The sequence below is a fragment of the Schistocerca serialis genome, chromosome 7 (genome assembly GCF_023864345.2).
Source record: "Schistocerca serialis cubense isolate TAMUIC-IGC-003099 chromosome 7, iqSchSeri2.2, whole genome shotgun sequence".
NCBI lineage: Eukaryota > Metazoa > Arthropoda > Insecta > Orthoptera > Acrididae > Schistocerca > Schistocerca serialis.
In genome coordinates, this window is record NC_064644.1 from 82,872,246 (window position 1) to 82,897,267 (window position 25,022).

The following is a 25,022-nucleotide window of genomic DNA, read 5'->3' on the forward strand; positions in this document are numbered from 1 at the left end:
CGAACAAGGTCCGGTCCCAATTAGTTCTGGTTACCGGGACTCTACTGTATTCATTATTTAGTACTTACAAGTATACAAACATCTTTTTGATGTGAAAAGTCTAATGGTGACAATTGTGCTTCCTATTCCAGGTATATTGCACTATACCCATATAAGCCACAAAAAGCGGACGAGTTGGAATTGCGTAAAGGTGCTATTTATATGGTAACAGAAAGGTGCCAGGATGGATGGTTCAAGGGAACATCAAATAGAACTCAAAAGTCAGGAGTTTTTCCAGGAAATTACGTTGCACCTGCTAATAAGTAAGTGTTATTATGTAATGTGAAACTACTGTATTCCTTAGAGCTGCTGCTGCTGAAAAGGCACACAGTTGCTGCTTTGGAAGGAAGTTTTGTGTGTTAAGCTATTACTCATTTCTTGTAACAAGAGTTCATAATGTTATGTAATTTTAGTGAGCATTGCAGCAGTGACCCTCTGAGCTACAAAGCAATGAACTAAAGTTTTTTTCACTTTATAATCTTCTTGACTGTGCACATACATACATCACAATACATTTTGTATCACCCCCACCCATTCATATAAAAAAAGACACCATGTAGCACCAACCTAAACCAGTTGATGGCACATGAAATAAATAATAGTAGACCAAGTAAGAGCTATCTGTTTCTTGAAGTTTTGCTAGTAAGTCTAGTATTTTATATATTTTTTTTTTTTGGAGAAACAAACAGGGCATTATTAGTACCTCTCATGATATTTTGGCTGAAAAGTTTCCAGACAAGTGTAAAATTATGCCTATTTATTCTTTGCGATTCCATAATGTTGTGATTGGAAGCTGTACTGGTGAGTTCAATGCACAGAAGATATCAAGTGTATGTCCAGTACTTACATTCAGGAGGCACAATTCCAGATCTTCCCAAAGACACAAATAAAACTATGAAAAAACCTCTATCCTAACTTTTGGAACCATTAGTTCCTTTCTGAGGCAATAAAGATAGATAAGTTGGTGAGGGTTTGAAACGGGAAGCAGTTCTTCAGGACCCCCAGGTAGTGAGGGACACACTTGTCATGAGGGTGAGTGGAGGCAACGTTATGGGTTATGAGTGATCGGCTTCTTTCTGATCTGCTCCAACATATCCTACTTTCTACTATCAGGAAGGATCTAACAGTACCAAAAAACTGGGATTGAGTTTTTCCATTTCTGTCTGTATCTGTTGCCAGTACTGGAATTTCACGAGCTCTTTGTAATAGCAGTCAATACAGCTATTCCCGTTAACCACCATACCAAGAGTTAATTGGTGTACTGTGTTGTTTATAGCCTTGCATAAGTGATTGAAGTGTTATGTTAACTGTTTCTGTCGAGTTGAAGTCTAGTGTTTTCTGTCACAGACTTTTGATACTGATAATGTAATTGGCATTACAGTGACAATCACAGATATAAATTATGTGCAAAGGATAAAAAGTTGAAACAGAGAGAGTAGAAGCTGCCCAAGAAATCACGAGTGGTGCAAAAGTTGCATTACAACAATATTCAGATTGATGACTGGTAGCAAAACATGCAAAGTGGAGATAGGTGCCTGATTTCTAGTTATAAACCTATCTCCCTCATTCATGTGTCCCCACATTGTTTTTTACAAGGTAGCTTGCTATAGAATACTGCACCATCTTTCTGCTGATAATTTTTTTTAAAAGTGCTCAATTGGCTATCCTTAAGGATTTCTCCATTGAGAAGGCAATATGTTATCTCATGAACTCAACCCTAGTAGAGTGAGTTGTCATTCTCTCTCTCTCTCTCTCTCTCTCTCTCTCTCTCTCTCTCTCTCTCTCTCTGTGTGTGTGTGTGTGTGTGTGTGTGTGTGTGTGTGTGTGTGTGTGTTTTTTTCCCCCCCTACCACACAAGAAAGCCTTTGCATTTTGGATGAAGCTAAACGTATAGCAGTATTCTTGTTGCACCTGTCAATGACTCGGTCTTCTCTATATGGTGAGTAGCAATCTATCCTTCTCATAATATGAAAGAAAAATGAATGCAGGTACCAGAAGTAGATATTAATGGTCATACACCGGATGAGGCTTCATCTGTGAATCTTGTAGGTGTCAAGTATATTATAAACTAAGGTGACATAAGTATATAGGCAAGTTAACCAAATGCTCAGTTCTGCCTGCTTCACATTCAGAAGTCTGTGCGCTGACTTGTAAACAAGATAGCTAGCATACTTGGTTTACTTTGAATTCTACTTCATGACATAATCTTCTGGGGCATTGCAGGTTATGTGAGAAAAGAGTTCATTCTACAGAATATTGTGTGATGTTGATAGCCAAATGTGTTGCAGCAGCCTTTTGAGAGACGTAAGGGTTCTTACACTTACATAGCAATATACACACTCCCTAATGGTAATTTTAGTTAAGAGGAAGAATGAATTAGGGAGACTACAGCAATTCATTACCACAATGCTAGTGCAGAAATAATTTCTGTTTAGCCTCTGCATCTGTGTCTGTGCTTCTGATATGTTTATAGTCAGGTGCAAAAGTCTGAAACAAGTTGCTGGTGGACATCAGTCAAGAAAATAAAATCTCCAAATAATAGATGCGGCAGTGAAACCAGTGATTTGGCAACTTTAGAAATAGCACATTATGTGAGGGATCAGAAAACGAGAGTGATGCCACCTGGACAACAAACCTTTGCCATTGACCCTGTTAATTGATGTTCATTTGAAATGGAGTTGTGGACCAGTGAACAACATGCTGTTGCCTTGAGGGCATTTTACAAAAACAATAACAGCTATGCAGCTGTGCAGCATTTATTTCGTGCTCATTATAATCTCACATGTCATGCTCCAGATCCAATAGCACATGCTGTCAAAGTCTGGTTACAGAACTTCAAGGAAACAGTTCATATGGTGCAAAAGAGGGGGGAAGTGCAAAACATATGTGCACACAGAGAATGTTGCAAGGACGGAAGAAGCTTTCACTCGAAGTCCCACGTGCTCTGCAACACGACAAATTGGATCACAGTATACGGTAAATATTGCACCAAGAGCTACAATACAACCTATACAAAATTCAGATAGCGCAAGAACTGAATGCGCACAACCTCCCAAAGACGCTAAGTTATTGCCGGTAATTGTTTTAACTCGTGAACAGTAACCCAGGTTTGTGAGACATTCTGATCATGAGTGATGGGACCAGTTTTATCAACTAGGCTTTTTTAACAAGCAATACTTTAGATACTGCTTGCCTGAAAGTCATGATACGATTCATGAAATGAAATGCCACCTCGGTCAGAAAGTGGTAGTGTGGTGTGGCGTATCATCGTTTGGAATCGTGGAGCTTTATTTTTTTGAAGATAGTCATGACAGTGCTGTTACTGTGAATAAAGAAAGTCAGGTTCACATGTTGGACCATTTCTTCGTGTATCAGTTTGCTGATCTTCCTGTAACTGCAAACATTTTCTTCTGACAAGATGGGCCACGTGCCATGCCCCATGACATTTCATTAACATGTTACCTTTCCTGTTTATCTCATCTCCAGAAATGGGGACATTTCCTGGCCTCCAAGAAACCCTGACCTTTCAGCGTGTGGTTTCTTCCTTTGGAATCTTTTGGAAGCATAGATCTTCTATAGTGACCTACCTCACACCATCCAGGAACTGATGGATCAAGTTTGGGAGGAACTTAATTGAATTCCAGTGCCAGTCCTCCAAGATGTGATGTCTAACTTCTGTAAAAGACTTGAAATACATGTGAAGGAAAATGGCAGCCACCTACTTGACGTCATTTTCAAGTGATGAGCATTTTAAATTGTAAGCATTGCAAATTCATATTACAATATCACCTTGAATAAATTTGTTTTGCTGGTGCAGGTTTGAAAATCACACATTTCTTTGCTGCGCCTGTTATTTAAAACAAAGTAAAAAATACCTAATTAACCACTCTTCTTACAATTTCTCACAATATCTGGACTCGAGAGTGTAAATTCTATTTTTAGGAACTTTTAAAAAATGTCATTGAGTATGAGAAAATTTGAAGGGTGGAAAACAACTTAAGCTGTAAAAGCCACATATAGAAGTGCTGCCCCCCATCTTGCATTTTTATAGTTTTTGTATGATATACGTACATAATATACACCAAAATACTCTTTGTAGTGTTGTTTATTATCTAATAAAGGTTATCTCAATTTGGTACAGTGTTTAGTCACCCATGTGCCATTTTTCCTACAGATTAACGCAATAGTTCACATGAAAAACGACGCATTTTGCACATAGCCATAGTAGCAGACTGGACAGGTAGTAGCAAATTGAGAAGTCGCAGTGCTGAGCCAAGTGTTTTCAAAGCTAAGGTACACTATTTGGTGGTTATCATTTTTATACTGAAGTCCTGCAAAAATGGGGACATTCCCTGGCCTTCGTGCACCGCATTAAAGACCTCTCCAAAATGCATAATTTTTAGTGCAATTTGTCCTGCTAAAGTGTTGGGAAAAGTGATGTCGGTGGCTCAACGAAGTACAAAGTACCCTGAACTTATCTAGCCATTTTAGATTTTATAACGAAAAGTGCATGGAATATTGGAAACTACATTAAATGTGGTGTGCGAATGTAGACATTGTGCCTTGCTACAGATCAGTGTGCCACCACGACAAAGATTCCGGAGGGGTACTACAGTATCATACTTAATTAAGCCTGTTAAGGACACATTTTTTAAAACATTAATAAGCCATTTTATTTATTATACTGACCTTTAATGTTGATGGTCTCACATAAATATGACAGAATGAACAAATAAGTTCCCCCTGCAGGTTCGGGGGTAAGAATAGGCCCACGATATTCCTGCCTGTCGTAAGAGGTGACTAAAAGGAGTCTCACATTTTGGCTTTTATGTGATGGTCCCTTCTTGGGTTTGACCTCCATCTGTCAAAATTCTTCTGAAGAGCAAGCCAATTGGGGAAGGGCGCCTTACATGGTGCATTGTGTCCATCGTGCATTGAGACCTTTAGCCAGCTTTCTCGTCATCACATTGCAGTCCCACTCATTCTCCATCTCTTTGGCAAGCATACATTCCCGGGTGTGATTTCCACCATGTACTGTGCAGTGTTGCTTTCTGTGGAGACAACGACTAAGGACTGCCTTGCACCTAATATCCAGCATGGTAGCCAGTCCGTTGTGGTGGGGCCGCTATGTACTCTGTTGGTTGTAGCCCCCTGACAACACAGGGATTGCTCTGCTGATGCCTGCACCATTAACTCCCCATGTGTGCCAAGAAGTAGAGGCCTATCTCCTTAGGGCATCGGGACGGCTGGCAATGGCCATCCTGCCAGGTGGCCCTTGCTGAGGCTGGGTGGCACCCGTGGGGAGGGCCCCTGGTCGGAGTTCGTGGCATCAGGGCAGATGACATCTCATGAAGCGTAGTACATAAGTGGTCAACCACCAGCAGTATTTAAACATTCAAGGGCACAATTTAGTGCACAGAAGTATGTCCCCAAGTTGTTCCCCTCCCTGGTCACATCATGGGAGGAATGCCAGGCTAAAGATGACAGCAAATCTTATTCGTCCTGGTACCTAGTATGTACGACAGCTGATGGGGAATCCTTTGTGTCATTGAAGCCTCAGTTTTTTGTAGAGCCTTTAGAGGACAAGTTTGGGGAGGTGGAGGGCTTTTCCAAAATGCGCTCTGGGTCAGTATTGATAAAATTGGCATCCTCTGCCCAGTCATGAAAGTTACATGCTTGCGACAAGTTGGGGTATGTTTCAGTTACCGTCACACCCCATAAGAGTTTAAATATGATCCATGGTATTATTTTCCATAGGGACATTCTTCTGCAGTCTGATGACGAGCTGCGCGCCAATTTAGAGCGTCGAGATGTTCATTTTGTCTGGCGCATTCATCGGGGTCCAAAGGATAATCAGATTGCTACTGGTGCCTTCATCTTGGCCTTTGAGGGTGATAACATTACCGGAGAAGGTCAAGGTGTTGGTCTACCGCTGTGATGTCAAGCCCTATATCCTTCATCCCGATGCGGTGCTTTAAGTGCTGGAAGTTTGGCCATAAGTCTTCCCGCTGTACTTCCAGCCTCACATGTCGAGATTGTGGACACCCATCACATCCCAATACTCCATGTGCCCCGCCTCCCATCTGTGTCGACTGTAGAGAGAATCATTCACCTTGCTCGCAAGACTTTAGGATCTTACAGAAAGAGCAGAAAGTTATGGAATATAAGACCCTGGACCGACTGACTGACTGACGTATACTGAGGCTACGAGGAAATATGAACAACTCCATCCTGTGCGAATGACTTCCTCATATGCCGCCTCTACGACAACCGTGATAGCCCCATCAGTTCAGCGAATTCCAGTCGGCTCCCCGAGCTGTATGATGTACGACTCCACATGCCCCCTTGACTGTGGGGGGCACTACCCACCCTGTTGCTCCTGCGCCACCTACCTCGGGAGCAACACCCACCCACCCATCGGGGACATCTGTACCCACTTATAAGCTGGAGAAGCATCCAACTTCTTCGGCTCCTCTCTCTCGCAAGGGGTTCCTTGGGTCCCTCTCTTTCCAGGTTTCCACAAGTGGGAAGGATGATGCCCAGCAGTGGCATAAGTGCCCACAAGCAGCTGATGGTAGGGCTTCGCGATCCTCCTTCGTCAGGGAGACTGAATCGGTGAAGCCCTTCCAGCCAGTGAAACCCAAGGACCAGCGAAAAGTCCAAGAAGACGACCTCTAAGACCAAGGAACTTACGGTGGCACCCACCCCACCGCAACCTACAAGCTCTGCGTCTGGGGACAAGGTATAGAATCTGGCGTCCGCTGAGGACCTAGATCTCGCCGATCCCTCAGACACAATGGATGTCACTCACACAGGTACTCAATTGGTGGCACCAGGTGACCCAGCAGCGTAATCTGTCTCCTTGGCCCCTTCACGTCTTTCTCGGCCATGGACAGTGTCATCCTTCAGTGGAACTGCAGCGGTTTTTTCCACCATCTTGCTGAGCTCCGACAACTTCTCAGTCCTTTCCTCTGCATTGCTCTTCAGGAAACATGGTTTCCGGTGGTGCGAACCCTCTCCTTCCGTGGCTGTCGGGGTTATTATAAGAACCAGGCAGCTTATGAGAGGGTATCTGGTGGTGTCTGCATCTATGTCCTTCACTCTCTTTACAGTGAGTGTGTCCCTCTACAAACACCTTTAGAGGCTGTCGCTGTTCGGGTGTGGACACCTCAGGCTGTTACTGTCTGCAGTCTCTATCTTCCACCGGATGGTGATGTCCCACAGCATGTCATGGCTGTGCTGATAGCCCAGTTGCCGCCACCTTTTCTGTTACTGGGTGACTTCAACACCAAAAACCCTCTGTGGGGTGGATCAGTGGCAACATGCTGAGGCAGCGTCATGTAGCAAGTGTTAGCACAGCTCAACCTTTCTCTTTGAAATAACGGTGCTTTCACACATTTCAGTGGGGTGCATGGCACGTATACAGCCATCGACCTTTCAATCTGCAGCCCAAGCCTATTACCGTATGTCCAAAGGAGTGTGCATGATGACTTGAGTGATAGTGACCTCTTTCCAATCTTTCTGTCACTGCCACAGCATCACTTTTCTGGGCGCCCCTGCAGATGGGCTATGAATAAGGCTGACTGGGACTTGTTCACCTCCATTGCCACTATTGAGCCTCTTTCCAATGACGCCTTTAATGTGGTGATTCACTCGGTCACCACCGGCATCGTTACTGCCGCAGAATCTGCCATTCCCTGTTCTTCTGGGTCCCCTCGGCAGAGGACTGTGCCTTGGTTGTCGCCCGAGATTGCTGAGTTGATTAAAGTTTGCAGGCGGGCCCTCCAGTGTCACAAGCGGCATCCCTCATTGGAACACCTCATTTAAATGGCTCCGTGCGTGAGCCCACCACCTCATTCGCCGACGCAAACAGGAGTGCGGGGAAAGGTATGTCTCCACCATTGGCCTCTGTACCTCTCCATCACAGGTTTGGGCCAAGATTAGGTGACTCTATAGCTATAGGACCCCCATCAGTGTACCTGCACTTTCACTGAATGGAGCAGTCTGTACTGACTCTGACACAATTACAAACCACTTAGTGGAGCATTTTGCTCAGAGTTCTGCTTCAGCGAATTACCCGTAGGCCTTCTGCTCCCTGAAAGAGTGGTTGGAACGTTGGAGCCTTTCATTTCACACGCGCCACCCTGACTCGTACAATGCTCCGTTCAGTGAGTGGGAATTCCAAAGTGCACTAGCTGCTTGCCCTGATACGGCTCCCACGCCAGATCGCATCCACTGTCAGATGCTCAGACACCTCTCAGTGGACTGCCAGCGATGCCTCCTGGACCTTTTCAACTGTATCTGTGTTGAGGGCAAGTTCCCGTCGCAATTGTGGGAAAGCATTGTAATCCCTGTGTTGAAACCTGGCAAGAACCCACTGGAGGTGGGCAGCTACTGCTCCATTAGCCTCACAAACGTTCTTTGCAAGTTGCTTGAACACATGGTGACCTAGAGGTTGAGTTAGCTGCTTGAGTCTGGGGGCTTTCTGGCTCTGTCTCAGGGTGGGTTCTGTAAGGGCCACACTGTCACCGTTAATCTGGTGAGCCTGGAGTCTGCCATATGTACGGCCTTTGCCCGCCATCAGCATCTGGTTGCTGTCTTTTTTGACATGCAGAAGGCGTATGATACGACGTGGCGACATCACATCCTCACCACACTTCATGGGTGGGGTCTTCAGGGTCCGCTCCCGATTTTCATACAAAATTTTCTGTCACTTCGTTGCTTCTGCATGCAAGTTGTGGCCTCCCATAGTTCCTCCTGAGTTCAGGAGAATGGGGTCCCGCACGGATCCGTCTTGAGTGTCTGCTCTTTTTAGTTGCAATTAATGGGCTCGTTGCAGCGGTGGGAACATCTGTCTCGGCTTCCTTGTACACTGATGACTTCTGCCTGTACTACAGCTCCACCAGCATTGTAGCTGCTGAATGGCAGCTACAGAGCACTATCCACAAGGAGCAGTCTTGGACTGTAGCGCATGGTATCCAGTTTTCGGCTGCCAAGACCTGTGTTATGCATTTCTGCCGGCGTCGCACTGTTCACCCTGAACCAAGGCTTTATTTTGACAATGAACCTCTTGCAGTGGTGGGGACGCATTGGTTTTTTGGGATTGGGTTTTGATACCCGGTTGACTTGGTTCCCTCATATTTGATAGCGTAAACAAACGTGCTGGCAGCATCTTAACGCTCTTCGTTGCTTGAATCACACCAACTGGGGTGCCGATCAGTCTACCCTTCTACAGCTGTACCAGGCATTAATTCAGCCCCGTCTGGCTTATGGTTTGGCATCCCCTTCCGCATTGCGGTTGCTGGGCCCCATCTTTCACAGCAGGATCCGACTTGCCATTGGAGCTTTCCGCACAAGCCCTGTCAACAGCATATTTGTGGAGGCTGGTGTCCCTCCATTGCGGATCCGGCACCAACGATTACTGGCCGCTTATGCTGCCCACATTTCTACCTTGCCCGGGCATCCCAATTACCATCTGCTGTTCCCCAACTCGGTCGTCCATCTGCCAAAGTGGTGGCACCAATCAGGGTGTATGATCTCAGTTCATGTCTGGGCTCTTGTCTCTGGGCTTGAGATTTTCCCTCTCCCACCTGTTTTCCGTGCCCATATACGTCTACCCCCATGGTGTTTGCCCTGCCCATACCTTCGACTTGATTTGGCACAGGGCCCTAAGGACTCAGTCCCTCCTGAGGCTCTCCGCCGCCACTTTCTTTCAATCCTTGCCGCGTTTCAAGGCTCTGACGTCTATACTGATGGTTCAGTGGCTGCTGGTCGTGTCGGTTATGCTCTTACTCTAGGGGATCGTTAAGAACAACACTCATTGCCGGCTCGCCCCAGTATTTTCACTGCCAAGCTGGTCGCCATCTCTCGCGCCCTAGAGTATATCTGCTCCTGCTCAGGTGAGTCCTTCGTTATCTGTAGTGACTCCTTGAGTGGTTTACGAGCTATCGACCAATGTTTCCCTTGCTCTCGTCTGGTGATGGCTATCCAGGAGTCCCTAGATACTCTTGCCTATTGCGGCCGCTCTGTGGTCTTTGTGTGGACCCCGGGTCATGTCGGCATCACAGGAAATGAACATGTTGTCACGCTGGCCAAACAGGCTGTCGGTGCACCAGCCTTAGAGATTGGCCTTTCGGAGAGTGACCTCAGGTCAGTTTTGTGGCAGAAGATACTTTGCACCTGGGGTCAAGAATGGCGCACCCTGCCATCACCTAACAAACTTTGGGCCGTCAAGGAGACTACTGGTGTGTGGCGCTCCTCCTTGCGGGTCTCTCGCAAAGACTCTGTCGCACTCTGCTGGCTGCGCATTGGCCACACCTGGCTAACGCACGGTTGTGTCTTGCGCCGTGAGGACCCACCCCTCTGTCGCTGTGGATCAGTGTTGACAGTGGTCCACATCTTGTTGGCGTGTCTGTTTTTAACCACGCTCAGGCAGACGTATGCTCTGCCTGATATGCTCCCTGCACTTTTATTGGATGACGCCGCAATGGCAGACTTAGTTTTGAGTTTTATTCGTGCAGTGGGTTTTTATCGCTCAATCTAATGGTTCGTGTCCTTTTTTATGTTGAGTCTGGCCTTTGGCCTCCGGTTTTAGATTGTGGTTTTTAGTGTGTTTCTTGCTCTCTTTTTTTTTCCATGGTTGGTCAACCACTGTCACCCTCCAGGTGATTTTAATTCCTTTTATCTGGTCTCTGTCTGTGTCTTTCTTGTCTTCTGTCGTCCCTTGTCATCTCTGGTGTTTGTTTTTATTCTTTTTGGGTGTTTAAAGTTCGTGGAAAGAGGGACCGATGGCTCTTGTAGTCTTGTCCCTTCCATCCCACAAACCAAACAACCAACAAATAAGTGGAGTAGTTCTTACTTTTTAGCAAAGAGATCCAAAATTGTGGGTGGTTTTAATTTTTTGATGTATTTTTGTTTTTCAGTGTTGTTTTCCAGTTCATAAATGGAGTAGAAAGCTTTGGCATCTGTAGCAAAAATATATTTTGTTGTTGTCTTCACCAATTTACATCTGCAACAGAAAGAACCTCATTGTCATCACTATCACATTCTGCATTATTGTTTAATTGCTGAAAGTCAGTCATGTCTTCAACAGATATACTTTCAACAATGACATCGCTGTTATCAGTATGTAGAAAATTTGCACCGGATGCTCCAACTGCAGCTCTTCTCATGATAAAGCAATTAAGAGTGTGTGTCATCATTATTACCTAGATCTGGTGTGTCAGATCCATTTGAATGAATGCCTTTCGCACAACTGCTTTCCTGTGATATGTTTTTAAGCGATGGTTAATGCCCAGATACAAATGCTGCAATTTGCTCATGCAGTTTAGTGGCAGATACTCTTAACTGCATGTTGTTGTTGTTGTTGTTGTTGTTGTCGTTGTCTTCAGTCCTGAGACTGGTTTGATGCAGCTCTCCATGCTACTCTATCCTGTGCAAGCTTCTTCATCTCCCAGTACCTACTGCAGCCTACATCCTTCAGAATCTGCTTAGTGTTACATCTCTTGGTCTCCCTCTACTATTTTTACCCTCCACGCTGCCCTCCAATACTAAATTGGTGATCCCTCAATGTCTCAGAACATGTCCTACCAACCGAACCCTTCTTCTAGTCAAGTTGTGCGACAGGCTCCTCTTCTCCCCAATTCTATTCAATACCTCCTCATTAGGTATGTGATCAACCCATCTAATCTTCAGCATTCTTCTGTAGCACCACATTTCGAAAGCTTCTATTCTCTTCTTGTCTAAGCTATTCATCGTCCACGTTTCACTTCCATACATGGCTACACTCCATACAAATACTTTCAGAAACGAGTTCCCGACATTTAAATCTATACTCGATGTTAACAAATTTTTCTTCTTCAGAAATGCTTTCCTTGCCATTGCCAGTCTACATTTTATATCCTTTCTACTTCGACCATCATCAGTTATTTTGCTCCCCAAATAGCAAAACTCCTTCACTACTTTAAGTGTCTCATTTCCTAATCTAATTCCCTCAGCATCACCAGACTTAATTCGACTACATTCCATTATCCTCATTTTGCTTTTGTTGATGTTCATCTTATATCCTCCTTTCAAGACACTGTCCATTCCGTTCAACTGCTCTTCCAAGTCCTTTGCTGTCTCTGGCAGAATTACAATTTCATCGGTGAACCTCAAAGTTTTTATTTCTTCTCCATGGATTTTAATATCTACTCCAAACTTTTCTTTTGTTTCCTTTATTGCTTGCTCAATAAACAGATTGAATAACATCAGGGATAGGCTACAACCCTGTCTAACTCCCTTCCCAACCACTGCTTCCCTTTCATACCCCTCGACTCTTATAACTGCCATCTGGTTTCTGTACAAATTGTAAATAGCCTTTCGCTCTCTGTATTTTACCCCTGCCACCTTCAGAATTTGAAAGAGAGTATTCCAGTTAACATTGTCAAAAGCTTTCTCTAAGTCTACAAATGCTAGAAACATAGGTTTGCCTTTCCTTAATCTTTCTTCTAAGATAAGTCGTAAGGTCAGTATTGCCTCACATGTTCCAACATTTCTACGGAATCCAAACTGATCTTCCTCGAGGTCGGCTTGTATCAGTTTTTCCATTCGTCTGTAAAGAATTCGTGTCAGTATTTTGCAGCTGTGAGTTATTAAACTGATAGTTCAGTAATTTTCACATCTGTCAACACCTGCTTTCTTTGGGATTGGGATTATTATATTCTTCTTGAAGTCTGAGGGTATTTCGCCTGTCTCATACATCTTGCTCACCAGATGGTAGAGTTTTGTCAGGACTGGCTCTCCCAAGGTTGTCAGTAGTTCTAATGGAATGTTGTCTACTCCAGGGGCCTTGTTCCGACTCATGTCTTTCAGTGCTCTGTCAAACTCTTCACACAATATCATATCTCCCATTTCACCTTCATCTACATCCTCTTCCATTTCCATAATATTGTCCTCAAGTACATCGCCCTTGTATAGGCCCTCTATATACTCCTTCCACCTTTCTGCTTTCCATTCTTTGGTTAGAACTGGGTTTCCATCTGAGCTCTTGATATTCAGAGAAGTGGTTCTCTTTTCTCCAAAGGTCTCTTTAATTTTTCTGTAGGCAGTATCTATCTTACCCCTAGTGAGATAAGCCTCTATGTCCTTACATTTGTCCTGTAGCCATACCTGCTTAGCCACTTTGCACTTCCTGTCGATCTCATTTTTGAGACGTTTGTAATCCTTTTTGCCTGCTTCATTTAGTGCATTTTTATATTTTCTCCTTTCATCAATTAAATTCCATATTTCTTCTGTTACCCAAGGGTTTCTACTAGCCCTCGTCTTTTTACCTCTTTGATCCTCTGCTGCCTTCACTATTACATCCCTCAAAGCTACCCATTCTGCATGTTATAGGTTCCCATTCTTGTATCAAGGCAATGTAATTGCTTCTCAAATACTTCTGCTCTCATCCCTGCTTTGTTAATGGCACTGTAGTTTGTGAACAAGGTTTTAACTTTTTTTAAAACAACCTATACATAATTTTTTTCCCAATGGCAAGCAGTTCGGTTTTTTGAGTCTCATCAGCATTTGCGTGTAGTATTAGTGTAAGGCAAACTTTCCTTTTTTTCCCCTCTCCTTGGCTTTTTCTGTCTGTAAAGGCAAGTGTTTTGTTTGGAATGACACTGAAAAGTGATTGATTTAATCTGTGTTTATAGTGCTTTTATAAGTTCTTGTAACCTGTCACTCTGTTATTCACTAAAATTTCATACACTGCATTTTACTACTTCTTGAACCTTTCAATCCACCAGTTAGATGCGGAGAAGTCCTTGATTCTGAGTGAACTGGCCACCTTCAGCAATCTTTTGCACATCACACTGTTCATGGTGATGTTGGAAGCACGTGCTGTCTGAAACCAGTCCTTCATAATTCCTTCCAGCAAATCCTTTTTAAATATGACACACTATTATTAGCACTTCTGTTGCACTTTCCTAAATGAGGTCTTTGTTTTTGACAATGATGTTGAGCATACACTTAAGAGTATCTCTAATCTCTGTGCTAATGCAGTGCATGTTCTGCAGTGAACTTTGAATCTTTAAGAATGTTTACTTTCTTTTCCATCAGAAAGGTTTTTCTGTTTGTCTTCATAATATTTTCCATCTTAACTCTGTGACAGGAAACACCAAACTCGTAGTTGATAGAAACAGCTAATAACACAACACTTCAACATTTACACAAGGCTATAAACAACACGGTACAAACAATTAACTCATGGCGTGGTGGCTGACAGGAGTAAACTGTGTTGATTGAAATAATCTCACCACACAACTTTGTCACCACACCTGTATAGTGAGCCTCAGCCAGTGGATGACACTGTGTTCAGTGCATATATGAACCATAAATAAAACTACATTATTACTTACAAATACTAGGCAGTGGATGTCCTTTTTGTGAGATCACAGTATCAGGGCAAAGTTAATACTGAAACAATATGGATGCAATAATGTTCCATACTGCTTTTTGTATGGCACACAGTAGTGGAAGCTAAGATTGGTAGTGGAAAGAAACACATGATGTTCGCCTGGATTCATCCTTCTTGCCCACACCGAAATAGCAACATGTGAGCATATATTGTACATTTGTGTAATGTATGTAGTGGGCAACCACAGCTGTAAGAATGCATTCTTATTAAACAAAACTGCAGCAGCTGTTGAGTAATCCTTTTATTAGTATAACTGATTTCCCCCATGAACCATGCCATTGGGCGGGTGGCTTGCATGCCTCAGCGATACAGATAGTGATACCATAGGTGCAAGCACAACAGAGGAATGTCTGTTGAGGGGACAGACAAACATGTTGTTCCTGAAGAGGGTTAACAACCTTTTCAGTCGTTGCGGGATTAACAATCTGGATGATTGACTGATCTGGCCTTGTAACATCAACCAAAACACCTTGTGCCAGTACTGCAAATGGCTGAAAGCAAGGGGAACCTACACCTATAATTTTCCCTGAGTGCATGCAGCTCTACTGTATGGTTAAATGATGCCATCATATTAGGTAAGATCTTCTGGAGGCAAAATAGTCTCCCATTCGCATCTCCAGGTGGGGGCTACTCAGGAGGATGTTGTCATCAGGAGAAACAAAACAGTGTTCCGCAGATCCCTTAATTGGGCAAGTAGGTTAGAAAATTTGGAAAGGGTAATGGATAGGTTGAAGTAAGATATAATAAGAGTTAATGAATTTGGTGGCAAGAGGAACAGGACTTCTGGTCAGGTGAATACAGGGTTATAAATACAAAGTCAAATAGGGGTAACACAGAAGTGGGTTTAATAATGAATAAGAAAATATGAATGGGGGTAAGCTACTATGAACAGCATAGTGAATGCATTACCCTAGCCAAGATAGACTCAAAGCCCGCACCTATCACAGTAGTACAAGTTTATATGCCAACTAGCTCCGCAGAGGATGGAGGAAGGAAGGAAGGAAATTTGGGTTTAACGTCCTGTTGACATTGAGGTCATTAGAGATGGAGCACAAATTCAGATTGTGTCTACGATGGATAATAAAATTGGCTGTGACCTTTCAGAGGAACCATCCTGGCATTTGTCTGGAGCGCTTAAAGGAAATCACTGAAAACCTAAATCTGGATTGCCAAATGTGAGTTTGAACCATTGTCCTCCAGAATGCAGCAGAGGATGCAGGGATTGAAGAAATGTATGATGAGATAAAAGAAATTATTCAGGTAATTAAGGAAGACGAAAATTAATAGTGATGGGGGACTGCAATTTGACAGTAGGAAAACGAAGGGAAGAAAAAAATAGGAGGTGAATATGGATGGGGACAGGAGTGAAAAAGCAAATCACCTGGTAGGATTCTGCATTGAGTTCAATTGACTTATTGCTAACAGTTGGTTTAAGAATCATGAAAGAAGGTTGCACATTTGAAAGTGACTAAGAGGCACTGGAAAGTTTCAGATTGATTATATAACAAACAGTAAGACAGGGCTTTCAGAACCAGTTGTAAAACACTTCCAGGGGCAGATGTGGACTTTGTCCACAACTTATTAGTTATGAAATGTAGATTACAAATGAAGAAATTGCAAAAAGGTGGGGAATTAAGGAGGTGGGACTGGATAAGTTGAAAGAATGCAGAGGTTACTGGGAGTTTCAGAGAGAGTATGCGGCAATGGTTGACTAGAACAGGGGAAAGGATTACTGTAGAAGATTAATAGGTAGCATTAAGAGATGAAATGGCAAGAGATGAAATACTGAAGGCAGAAGTGGATGAAATAGGAAAAAAGACAAGGCCTAGTAGAAATCTGTGGATAACACAGGAGATACTGAATTTAATTGGTGAAAGGAGAAAATATAAAAATGCAGCAAATGAAACAGGAGAAAGCATATACAAAGGTCAAAAAATTAGTGACAGGCAATGCAAAATGGCTAAGGAGGAATAGCTAGAGGAGAAATGTTAGGATGTAGAAGCATATTTCTTTATGGGAAAACTAGATACTGCCTACAGGAAAATTAAAGAGGCCTTTGGATATAAGAGGAGCAGCTGTATGAATATCAAGCTGAAGGGTGGAAGCAGTACATAGAAGGTCTATTCACGGGAGATGAAATTCATGCCAATGTTATATAAATGCAAGAGGTTGTAGATGAAAATGTGGTGGAAGGTATGATACTGAGAGAAAAATTTAACAATGGAAAATCCAGGATGGAATGTAACAATATTGAGAAGGAAAGTTGCTACTCACCATGTAGCGGAGATGTTGAGAGAATAATTTGACAGGACACTGAAAGACCGACATGGAAACAAGACCCCGGGAGTAGATGACATTCCATCAGAACTGCTGATGGCCTTAGGAGAGCCAACCATGACCTGCCTCTTCTACCTGGTGTATGACACAGTTGAAATAACTTCAGACTCAAGATGAATGTGGTAATTCCTACTCCAAAAAAAGCAGTTGCTGATGTGTGTGAAAATTACTGAAATATCAGTTTAATAAGTTATGGTTGAAAAATACTTGCACAAATTCTGTAAAGAAGAAGGTAAAAACTGGTAGAAGCCAACCTCAGGGAAGATCAGTTTTGAGTCCAGGGAAATGCAGGAACAAGTGAGGCAATAGTGACCTTACAAATTATCGTAGAAGATAGGTCAAGGAAATTTTGAAGGTGTCAGGGGTAAAATACAGAGAATGAAATACTCCTTACATCTTGTACAGAATCCAGATGGCAGTTAAGAGTCGAGGGGCAAGTAAGAGAAGAAGTGATTGAGAAGGTAGGAATACAGGGCTGTAGTTTATCCTCGACGTTGTTCAATCTGTACGTTGAGAAAACAGTAAAGGAAACGGAAAAAACATTAGGAGGAGGAATTAAAGTTCAGGGAGAAGCAATAAAAAATTTCAGGTTGCCTTTCACATTGTAATTCTTTCAGAGACAGCTAAGGACTTGCAAGAACAGATGAAGGGAATGGATATGTCTTGAAAGGAGGATGTAAGATGAACACCAACAGAAGCAAAACAAAGATAATGGAATGCAGCCAAATTAAATCAGGCAGTGCTTGTGGGAATTAGGTTAAGAAATAAGACAATGCAATAGATGACTTTTGTCATTTGCACAGCATAATAACTAATGATGGCTGAAGCAGAGATGATATAAAATGTAGGCTCTCAATGAGAAGAAGAGCATTCCTGAAGGAGACAAAATCTTATTAACATCAAGTATAGACTTAAGTATTTGGAAGTCTTTTCTGAAGATATTTGTCTGGAACATGAACAATAAACAGTTTAGACAAGAAGTGAATAGAATCTTTCCATGTGGTGACACAGAAGAAAGCTGAGGATTGGGTGGTAGATCATGTAACTAATGAGGAGATACTGCGTAGAATTGAAGAGATTCGAAATTTGTGGGACAATTTGACTAATAGAAGAGGCTGGTTGATGGGACACTTTCTGAGCCATCAAGGGACCATTGTTTTAGTACTAGAGGGAAGTTGTGTGTGTGTGTGTGTGTGTGTGTGTGTGTGTGTGTGTGTGTGTGTGTGTGTATGTGTGTGTGTGTGAGAGTGAGTGAGTGACCAAGAGATGAATACAGTAAGCAGATTCAGGAGGACATAGGTTGTTGTTGTTATTCAGAGATGAAGGCGCTTACACAGGATAGAGTAGCATGGAAAGCTACATCAAACCAATCTTTGTATTTTAGACAATAACAACAACAACAACAACAACTAGTTGCATCATCAGGTACATCTCAGTAAGGGGGAGGATGGACGGACGCTCAAGAGAATCAAGTACACAATAAGCTGGTTACTCAAATTCAATTCATTTACAGTGAAACATAGAGATAATTGTCCTCTGTCACTCTCAGTCAAGTTGTATTAAAACATTCTTAAAAGAAATGGTAATCAAAGTATTATTAGTGGACTGGAGGAGACATCCATGATAAATGCATGAAGTTTTAGAAAGAAACCTGGAGAATAATGCAATAAAAGTATATCAACCAGACCAAGAAATAGATAAAACATATAAAAGTCTATTGTACAATGCTTACCTGGAGGAAAATAGCTACAGTATCAAGTAGGGCCATGAGATGGGCAGTACTACAACCATATTAAAACTGTATAAACTGTAGCAAAGTGCATGAACTCAGAATGAAAATCAAATGGGCCAGAAATAAAAAAGAATGACAAGGAAAACAAAATATGGTTCAAATGGCTCTGAGCACTATGCGACTTAACTTCTGAGGTCATCAGTCGCCTAGAACTTAGAACTAATTAAACCTAACTAACCTAAGGACATCACACACATCCATGCTCGAGGCAGGATTCGAACCTGCGACCGTAGCGGTCACGCAGTTCCAGACTGAAGCGCCTTTAACCGCACGGCGAAAACAAAATAAATAGAAGAATAAAAATCCCTGCCATAGAGAATGTATCATCGTGCGAAGTAGTGTGGGCTGATACCAGCTGAATACTGAGGCCATGGACAAGCGTTATTTGACTGGCAAGCGCAAATAAGGCCCAGAAATAGGTGGCGGCGTAGCAGTAAATAATAAAACCTGAATAAGAGCACTGGGATGCACCGTTACATTCATAGTGTTATATTAAAAAAGTAATAAAAACATTTGAAAGGAATGAAGATTCATAATTTTGTCATTATTCCAACCTGGATTTTCCATTATTTGTCTTTGAATGTAACGGCATGTCTCAACAAACTTATAGAGGTTTTATTATTTACTGTCCGTCTTACATTTCTCCATGCCACGCCACCTATTTCCAGGTCTACTATGCATTTATCTGTCGACTGACACTTGTCCGTGCACTCAATATTCAGCTTGTTACAGCCCATGTTAGTTCTCGCCATGACACGTCAGTTGCTTGTGATAAGACCCATGTCGGTAGTCATTCATGTGGACAGACAGCTTGTTGGTTGTCATGTCTACATAGAATACAGTACATTGGTTGCAACTTAGCTTGTCGAGGACATGACTGGTTTCACAGGTAGCCCAGCCTTTGATGGGATAGGTGATGTTAGTGACCAGATTGGAGTAAGTGGTGGTGGGAGGATGTATGGGACAGGTCTTGACTCTAGGTCTATTACAGGGGTATGGGCCATGAGATAAGGGATTGGGAGCATGTGTTGTGTAAGGATGGACGAGTATGTTGTGTAGGTTCGGTGGACGGTGGAATACCACTCTGGGAGGGGTTGGAAAGATATTGGGCAGGACATTTCTCATTTCAGGGCACAACAAGAAGTAATCAAAACCCTGGCGGAGATTGTAATTCAGTTGCGCCATATCAAACCTAATAACCACCAGCAATACACCCACTTAGACAGCTCCCACCCATTCCATACCAAGAAGTCCCTTCCTCACATCCTAGCCACACGTGGTCGTCGCATCTGCAGTGACGAGCAGTTTCTCTCGAAATATACCGAGGGTCTCACTGAAGCCTTCATTGACTGTAATTATCCTCCCATCCTTGTACAAAAACAAATCTCCCATGCCTTATCTTTCCAGTCTCCCAATGCCCCACCGTCCGGCCACAGAGGAGCATTCCCCTCGTAACTCAGTACCATCCAGGACTGGAGCATCATCATCAGTTATCTGCTATATTAGCAGGTCATTTGCCTCTCCATTTTCTGCGATCCATTGCTTCCTTCTTAAGGCTGCTGTATGTTGTACCGTCCATCATGTCATCCAGTATCTGGAATCTCTTCCTTCCTCGCTTCCTTTTCCCTTCTACATAACCTTCTAAAACTGTTTTTATCAGTCCGTCATTCTTTCTTAATATATGCTCAATCCAATTTCTTTTTCTTCTCTTTATTACATCTAGTAACTGTCTTTTCTCTCCCACTCTTCTCAGTACCTCTTCATTTTTTACTCTGTCCATCCAACTTATTCTTTCCATCCTCCGCCATGTCCACATGGCTGGAGCAACTGAATTAAATTCTCTCCCAGGATTTCGATTACCTCTTGTTGTGCCCTGAAATGAGAAATGTCCTGTCCACTGTCCTTCCCACCCCTCCCACAGTGGTATTCCGCTGTCCACTGAACCTACTGAATATACTCGTCCATCCTTACACAACCCCTGCTCCCAATCCCTTACCTTATGGCTCATACCCCTGTGATAGACCTAGGTGCAAGACCTGTCCCATATATCCTCCCACTATCACCTACTCCAGTCTGGTCCCTAACATCACCTATCCTATCAAAGGCATGGCTACCTGTGAAACAAGTCATGTCTTCTACAAGCTGAGCTGCAACCATTGTGCTGCATTCTATGTAGACATGACAACCAACAAGCTATCTGTCCGCATGAATGGCCACCGACAAACTGTGGCCTAGAAGCAAGTGGATCACCCTGTTGCTGAACACACTGCCAAATATTATATCCTTAATTTCAGTGACTGCTTCACAACCTGTGCCATATGGGTCCTTCCCATCACCTCCAGCTTTTCTGAATTGCGCAGGTGGGAACTTTCCCTGCAACATATCCTACTTTCCCGCAACCTTCTCGCCTCAACCTTCGTTAGTCGCTGTCCACCCATCCAACCCCTTCTCTGCTCCCATTCTGGCACTACACAGCCGTCATTCCACCACCACACTCAGTTCTTATTTATTTATTTCTTATTTAATTTTTTGTTTATTTATTTTATTTATTAATATAATGGAAGGAAACATTCCACGTGGGAAAAATTATATATAAAAAACAAAGATGAGGTGACTTACCGAACAAAAGCGCTGGCAGGTCGATAGACACACAAACAAACACAAACACACACACAAAATTCAAGCTTTCGCAACAAACTGTTGCCTCATCAGGAAAGAGGGAAGGAGAGGGGAAGACGAAAGGAAGTGGGTTTTAAGGGAGAGGGTAAGGAGTCATTCCAATCCCGGGAGCGGAAAGACTTACCTTAGGGGGAAAAAAGGACAGGTATACACTCGCACACACGCACATATCCATCCACACATACAGACACAAGCAGACATATTTAAAGACCACTTAATGGGATCATTGTGGGGGTGTTGTGAGGGTGACATGGTGTTAGAAGGTGGAAAGTGTAACATGGGGTGAAATGAAAATGAAAATAAAAATATATGGGGAGAGATAAAGGTGAACCGGAAAGAAACTGGAGATCTGGAATGAAAAAAGGCGAAAAGGTGTTGGTTACAGCTGGGCTATGTTGGACTTGGGTTGGTAGACAACGATGTGCATAAAGGTTAGGTGGTTGTGTTGCCGCCAAAACACGTTAAAGGACGGAGAAATTCGGGAAAATTTCGAAAAAACTGCGTGTAGTATATTAAAAGGAGTGGTATTGTGGTGGCAGATTATGAAAATGAGGCTAACAATTGTCTGACGAAGAAATAATGGCGTTAAAACCTGTGGGAAGCGGCTAAAAATGATCGGTGATGTGGGAAAAACGGAAATGGAAATAAAGCGAAAGTTATTAGAACTGGCCGAAATGGTTGTTTAAAAGGTGAAAGGAGCTGTTTGTGAACTAGAAACGGTGGATATTATAGCGGCGGTAGTGCTGAAAGCGGCAAAAAAAAATTTTTTGGTTATAGTTTGGAAGTGGGTTACGTATTGTTGAGTATATAAATAGGCGGGATAAAATAGTATAGCAGATTGCGGTAAAAAGGAGAAGGTGAATGCAAAGTGAAACTACTGGCAAAAACAGAAAGAGGAAAATAAGACGACAGAAAAGATTTCGAAATGGAACAGTGACAATAACAAACGTAATTGTTGGATTCAAATTAATGATATCAATATAATGGAAGGAAACATTCCACGTGGGAAAAATTATATATAAAAAACAAAGATGAGGTGACTTACCGAACAAAAGCGCTGGCAGGTCGATAGACACACAAACAAACACAAACACACACACAAAATTCAAGCTTTCGCAACAAACTGTTGCCTCATCAGGAAAGAGGGAAGGAGAGGGGAAGACGAAAGGAAGTGGGTTTTAAGGGAGAGGGTAAGGAGTCATTCCAATCCCGGGAGCGGAAAGACTTACCTTAGGGGGAAAAAAGGACAGGTATACACTCGCACACACGCACATATCCATCCACACATACAGACACAAGCAGACATATTTAAAGACCAACTTAATGGGATCATTGTGGGGGTGTTGTGAGGGTGACATGGTGTTAGAAGGTGGAAAGTGTAACATGGGGTGAAATGAAAATGAAAATAAAAATATATGGGGAGAGATAAAGGTGAACCGGAAAGAAACTGGAGATCTGGAATGAAAAAAGGCGAAAAGGTGTTGGTTACAGCTGGGCTATGTTGGACTTGGGTTGGTAGACAACGATGTGCATAAAGGTTAGGTGGTTGTGTTGCCGCCAAAACACGTTAAAGGACGGAGAAATTCGGGAAAATTTCGAAAAAACTGCGTGTAGTATATTAAAAGGAGTGGTATTGTGGTGGCAGATTATGAAAATGAGGCTAACAATTGTCTGACGAAGAAATAATGGCGTTAAAACCTGTGGGAAGCGGCTAAAAATGATCGGTGATGTGGGAAAAACGGAAATGGAAATAAAGCGAAAGTTATTAGAACTGGCCGAAATGGTTGTTTAAAAGGTGAAAGGAGCTGTTTGTGAACTAGAAACGGTGGATATTATAGCGGCGGTAGTGCTGAAAGCGGCAAAAAAAATTTTTTGGTTATAGTTTGGAAGTGGGTTACGTATTGTTGAGTATATAAATAGGCGGGATAAAATAGTATAGCAGATTACGGTAAAAAGGAGAAGGTGAATGCAAAGTGAAACTACTGGCAAAAACAGAAAGAGGAAAATAAGACGACAGAAAAGATTTCGAAATGGAACAGTGACAATAACAAACGTAATTGTTGGATTCAAATTAATGATATCAATATAATGGAAGGAAACATTCCACGTGGGAAAAATTATATATAAAAAACAAAGATGAGGTGACTTACCGAACAAAAGCGCTGGCAGGTCGATAGACACACAAACAAACACAAACACACACACAAAATTCAAGCTTTCGCAACAAACTGTTGCCTCATCAGGAAAGAGGGAAGGAGAGGGGAAGACGAAAGGAAGTGGGTTTTAAGGGAGAGGGTAAGGAGTCATTCCAATCCCGGGAGCGGAAAGACTTACCTTAGGGGGAAAAAAGGACAGGTATACACTCGCACACACGCACATATCCATCCACACATACAGACACAAGCAGACATATTTAAAGACCAAATGTCTGCTTGTGTCTGTATGTGTGGATGGATATGTGCGTGTGTGCGAGTGTATACCTGTCCTTTTTTCCCCCTAAGGTAAGTCTTTCCGCTCCCGGGATTGGAATGACTCCTTACCCTCTCCCTTAAAACCCACTTCCTTTCGTCTTCCCCTCTCCTTCCCTCTTTCCTGATGAGGCAACAGTTTGTTGCGAAAGCTTGAATTTTGTGTGTGTGTTTGTGTTTGTTTGTGTGTCTATCGACCTGCCAGCGCTTTTGTTCGGTAAGTCACCTCATCTTTGTTTTTTATATATATTTTATTTATTATTCATTTATATCTTTTTATTTCTCTCTATTTCGTTCCTTTTCTGCTACTCCCCCCCCCCCCCCCCCAATCTCTCCCATGCTCGCCGCCCAACTTGCAACACTTCACTGTCCTCCCCTCCATCCCCACAATACTATCCCCTCCCCTCACTGCCCCAGCCTCCTCCTCCCCCCCGCCCCCCCTTCCCCAGCCGCCACTCCCATTATGCACTGGTGCTGCTGCTCACAGTGTGGTTTCAGTTGTCTGAGACTGCAGCTGTGTGTGTGTGTGTGTGGGGGGGGGGGGGGGGGCTATTGTTGACAAAGGCCACTGGCCAAAAGCTTTGAGTGTGAAAATCTTTTTGTTGTGCCTATCTGCGACTCAGCATCTCCGCTATATGGTGAGTGGCAACTTTCCTTCCTGTAATATTGCTACATTCCATCCTGGATTTTCCATTGTTTGAAACTGTAATACCTTTCATATGTGCAGCCTCCTACTGCTTCTTGGTGAGTAGACTTTTTATCCATCCAATTAGTTATACTGTACTTGTATTAGAGGGATCCTTACTTTGCCAGTATATAGGAAACTATAGTGGTCTGTGTAAAGCTATGCAAATGCTTTGTGGACAGTATTAAATGAAAGCAGAAGTTTGATTTGTGTACGAGGGGAATGGGGGGGAGGAGGAGGAGGAGGAGGAACAGGAACAGTGTCCTTTACACTGAAGAGCCAAAGAAACTGATTCACCTGCCTAATATTGCGCAGGGCATCCAGGAGCACGCAGAAGTGCCGCAGCATGATGTGGCATGGAATCAACTAATATCTGAACTACTATTGGAGGGAAATGACACCATGAATCCTGCAGGGCTGTTTGTAAATCTGTAAGTGTGTGAGGGGGTGGAGATCTCTTCTGTACCAGTTCTAGGCCCTTCGGGTGTCACATTGTCCTGTTGGAGTTGCTGAAGTCCGTTGGAATGCACAATGGACATGAATGGGTGCAGGTGATCAGACAGGCTGCTTACGTACATGTCA

General features: G+C 43.0%; 1 protein-coding gene across 1 annotated transcript in view; it reads left to right on the forward strand.

Annotated features, from left to right (window-relative positions):
- Window positions 1–25,022, forward strand: part of LOC126412898 (E3 ubiquitin-protein ligase SH3RF1) — a 236,679-nt gene that overhangs the window by 89,033 nt on the left and 122,624 nt on the right. Inside the window, exon 9 of the mRNA XM_050082789.1 lies at window positions 132–302. Coding sequence (XP_049938746.1) covers window positions 132–302 — 171 coding nt within the window. The remainder of the gene's footprint in view (window positions 1–131; window positions 303–25,022) is intronic.